Below are 3,967 nucleotides of genomic sequence, written 5' to 3'. Positions count from 1 at the left end.
TATTCAGTTTTTTTAATGATAATCAAGAATTTATTTAGAGTTTTCATCTTTAAGAAATAAAAAGGTTTAAACAAAAAATTGCTAAAATGATAAAATGTAATTTTGTTATACCCTAACTGCTTAGGTGTATTCTGTAAATTCAAATCAGTAAAATAATATAAAAATATATTCTCAAATATTTTAGAATGGAAACAAAACCACATTAATCATTAAATACACTGGGATTACCTTCACTCCTCCCACAGATGAATTCACAAATATAAAAACTGACATACATTTACATTTTGAAGTACAAACCTCCAACAGCCAAGTAGTTTATTTCGTTAGGTGCAAAGTAGATATTTCGTGTTTCCTATGGAAAGCAGAACATAGGCTCAATGGAGAATAACCCTTAAACACTGATTTCTGAGAACAATGCTGTTGTACAATAGTACATATTTTTGGTAGTTATGTACTTCCCTTTAAAGAAGTAACAGCTTTTAGATATAAATCTTTTAAAAGCTATCTTTGAAGAGCTATGAAATGACTTATTTCAGATATGATGAACAATAATTGGTCAGTAACCTCCTCAAAAAAGAAAGCTAGGAGAAAATTTTTCTTTTTCCTCCATGTAGTCAGTTTTGTACTTAAGGAAGGCCTGATGTAGCAAGAAGACATATTTTTCACACCTTTGACAAAAGTTTGTGAAATGTCAACTAAATACACCACCTCTGATGTGGATAGTTTCATTCAATCCATGTTCTACCAACTTTATATCTTCTAGATCATCTTTTATGATGCCAATCAAGTGGCTAAGGCCTTCCTGTTGTTGTTTCAAATGCTGCTTGATTTCTTGTAACAGATCTGCATCTATGTTGTATCTTTCTTCCGATTTGACTGCTCCAAACTGATTCTGCATTCTGATTTGAGACATCATTTAGTCGGCCCTTAAACTGAGTAGGTGCGCTTAGTTCACACTGAATTCTATCTAGTTGAACTCGTAACTGCTCTTCATCAGCCTGGATGGCATACCCACTCTTCCTTTGAATTTCCTGTTTGATTAGGACCTGTAAGGTTCTGTGGGAAAGGTCCATGAGTTTCCTCTTGTATTGTGCAATTTTGGCCATAGTTGTAGTTTGATTCTTCTGTAATTCACTAATATCTTCAGATATATCTAATCTGATTTGATGCTGCTTAGTCATCTGATCTTGAACCTTCAGTCTTCGAAGAAGTTCTTTGAAACCCACCATTGGTTCAGGAATTAACTTTTCAGAATCAGGGTTATCCACCTTGGCTTGTTCCCAGATAATAGGATCAACACCAGCAGGAGGATTCTGTAAAAGCCATTTGATCTGTGCAGGAGAAAGTTCTGTTCTAGTCATAGAAAGGGTTACACCAAGTTGCTGCAACTGTTTTTATATTGGTTTGTTCAAAATGGACATATAATGTTGTAGCTGGGACTCTTCTTGAAGTACCATTTGGAGAACGCTCAACAACATAAATGACCACTTCCGTCTGATCATCTGGCAATGTTTTAATACCTTCTACATTTACAGTAAGGGTCTGGTTTCCTCCCAAAACTTTATGCAATGATTCTACCAATTGCTGTTGCTTGCTTCGAATATCTGTTTCTTTTTTGTTGAAAACTAAAACCACTAACCCATCTTCCTCTTTGTTATTGGGCATACAACTATAACCTACTGCCTTAAATCGGCAAAAAGGATTTTCTTGTGTGAATTCCACTGGTGGAATGTTATTGTTAAAGAATCCTTTTCCTGTTCCCCAAAAGTCCTGCAGCTGATTCCATTTTGCCAAAATAGCATCTCTCTCATCTCCCAATAGCGTTGGAGAAGAAAGAGCTCTTGCAGTATTTATCAGTTGGTTGGACTGGGTAGGAGCTTGTGCAGGCTGACTGAAGAGACCACCTAATGTAGTCTGCTGCTGCTGTGTGTTAAATCCTCCAAATCCCAGTCCAGTTCCCAAACCAGTACCCAAACCAGTACTAGTTCCAGTTGTGCCAAAACCAGTACCAAATCCAAAACCCTTGTTCTGAGTGCCACCAAAGAGTCCTGTAGTGCCTGTGTTAGTTGGAGCAGAAAAGCTGAATGCAGAACCTGCTGTGGTAGATGTCCCAAATCCTCCAAATCCATCCGCGGGGGCCGCGGAGGCTGCAGCGGTGCTCAAGGTGCCCGAGGGAGCCCCAAAGTTGAAGACCATGTCGCGAGAGCAGGTGACACGGAGGCGCTGCTCCCGCGACACTCGGTGCACTCCGCCTTTCGATCCGGCGGGGAAACCTGCCCCAGCTCAACAGCGTTCCACTTCTTTTCTGGTCTCCAATATTCAGTTGTTTTTAAACAGGTATCATTTCCTTCCACATCCTGCTGTGAAAAGATAAACAGACACATAAAACATTTTCAAGAGTTTATATGAGCATACATTGATTCAAATTGGGCAGCAGCAAGCTGAAAGTGGTTAGGAGTGGCCCACTGACAGGTGCCAAGGGAAAGGTTTTCACTGGGAAGACCAGGAAGCAAGCAAGGAAATCATTTGATTGGCTAAAGCTTAAGCAGTTGCCTTATTTGGGAAAGCCTGCTTAGTTGTTTGTGACTGGTGCTATTAAATGCATTGACTCTGAACTTGGGCACCGGTGTGCTTAAGCAGGCTACCGCATCACTGGACCTACCTCAGTCTAATGGTTTTCTTTCTTAATTGTTTCAACACCATTTAGAGATGATGCAAAGCTCAGGGATGCTTGTGGTGTCTATTTGTCAGTAATTAGAAAAAAATTACCTTCTTAAAATGGTGGCATGGAATTGTTTCTCTTAAAATTCCTTGCTTTGCCCTAGGAATTACCGAGGCAAACCAAGCGGGACCAAGCCTATGTGGAAACAGATCAAACAGGACCAGTGACGATGGGGAAGAAGACAGAGCAGTGGCCTGGGGCAGGTCAGTCCACCTGCACTTACTCTTGCGAAAGCATCTGAGAGAAAAATGTTCCCACTGATCCTTGAACTTGCTACCTCTGTCTCCTGGTTCTTTTCTTACAGCCATTATCATTTTGTCTTAGTCTTCTTTAATAGTTCCTCATCTTTTTCCCAGAACGTAAACACTGATGTCCCCAGGGTAGTGTTCTCATGTTGCTTCATTTTCACTCTGTACACTTCCCAAGACAGTCTTCAACACCTCAATGATTGTTCTATTACATACATACCTGTAACTTCCAATTCTCCATCTCTCATTCAACTTTCCATCCATTCTCATATTTCTAATTTACCTGAATCATTCAAAAGAACTCACACTCAGTGAGTCCCAACTAAAATGATCATCCTCTATTCACATGTTTCTTCTTGTACGTCATCAGTATTTGCTGAAGTATTTGTTCCCCACAGCATGTGGGTTCTCAGCTCCTCTGGCTCTTCTTCCCCTTTCCCATCTCTAGAATTCTCAGATCTAACCTTTCATCTCTATTTCTTCTTCTATGGTTTAAGTTTTTATTTTTATTCTCTCTCACCTGAATTAATTCAGTGGCCATCTCAACGAGTTCCATGCTATAAATTAAATATGCATTTAAAGAATAACTTAGTTTTAATCTTGTTACAAGAGTGATGAAAGAAATTGTTGACACTTTATAAAACAAAAATTAAGAGCAAAAGAGAAAAACCACTTAAAATTCCACCACCCAGAGACAACCACTAGTTGCTTTGATGTTCATACAGAAACAGATTTATACAACACAAGTTGGTGCCTTAGGTTGGATCCCCCAAAGAGTTGACTTGGAGTGAAAGATTGAGAGTAGGAATATTTCATATGGGAGATGATTCCAGGAAGCCCCAGTATGAGCCAGGGAATATGAATGAGGGAAAGAAAGAAAGCCAAAAGTCATGCATTAAGGAATAAATTACTGCCACAGGCACAGGGGTTCAATTCCACCAGAGACATCTGGAAGACTGTATAGAACATGTTTGAGTTGCTTCATCCAAGAGGCAGG

At 39.5% G+C, this 3,967-nt stretch overlaps 1 protein-coding gene across 1 annotated transcript; it reads right to left on the bottom strand.

The window, feature by feature from the left end:
* Positions 1-224: 224 nt before the first annotated feature.
* LOC118931747 (nucleoporin p54-like) lies at positions 225-2,323 on the bottom strand. The gene is given in 3 exon segments (XM_036924477.2): positions 225-914; positions 916-1,392; positions 1,394-2,323. Coding segments are annotated over 3 exon segments (1,503 nt in total). The 5' UTR covers positions 2,197-2,323; the 3' UTR covers positions 225-691.
* Between the last annotated feature and the right edge of the window lie 1,644 nt (positions 2,324-3,967).

Source organism: Manis pentadactyla, chromosome 11, assembly GCF_030020395.1.
Source record: "Manis pentadactyla isolate mManPen7 chromosome 11, mManPen7.hap1, whole genome shotgun sequence".
Lineage (NCBI taxonomy): Eukaryota > Metazoa > Chordata > Mammalia > Pholidota > Manidae > Manis > Manis pentadactyla.
This window is presented reverse-complemented; position numbering and strand designations above follow the sequence as displayed.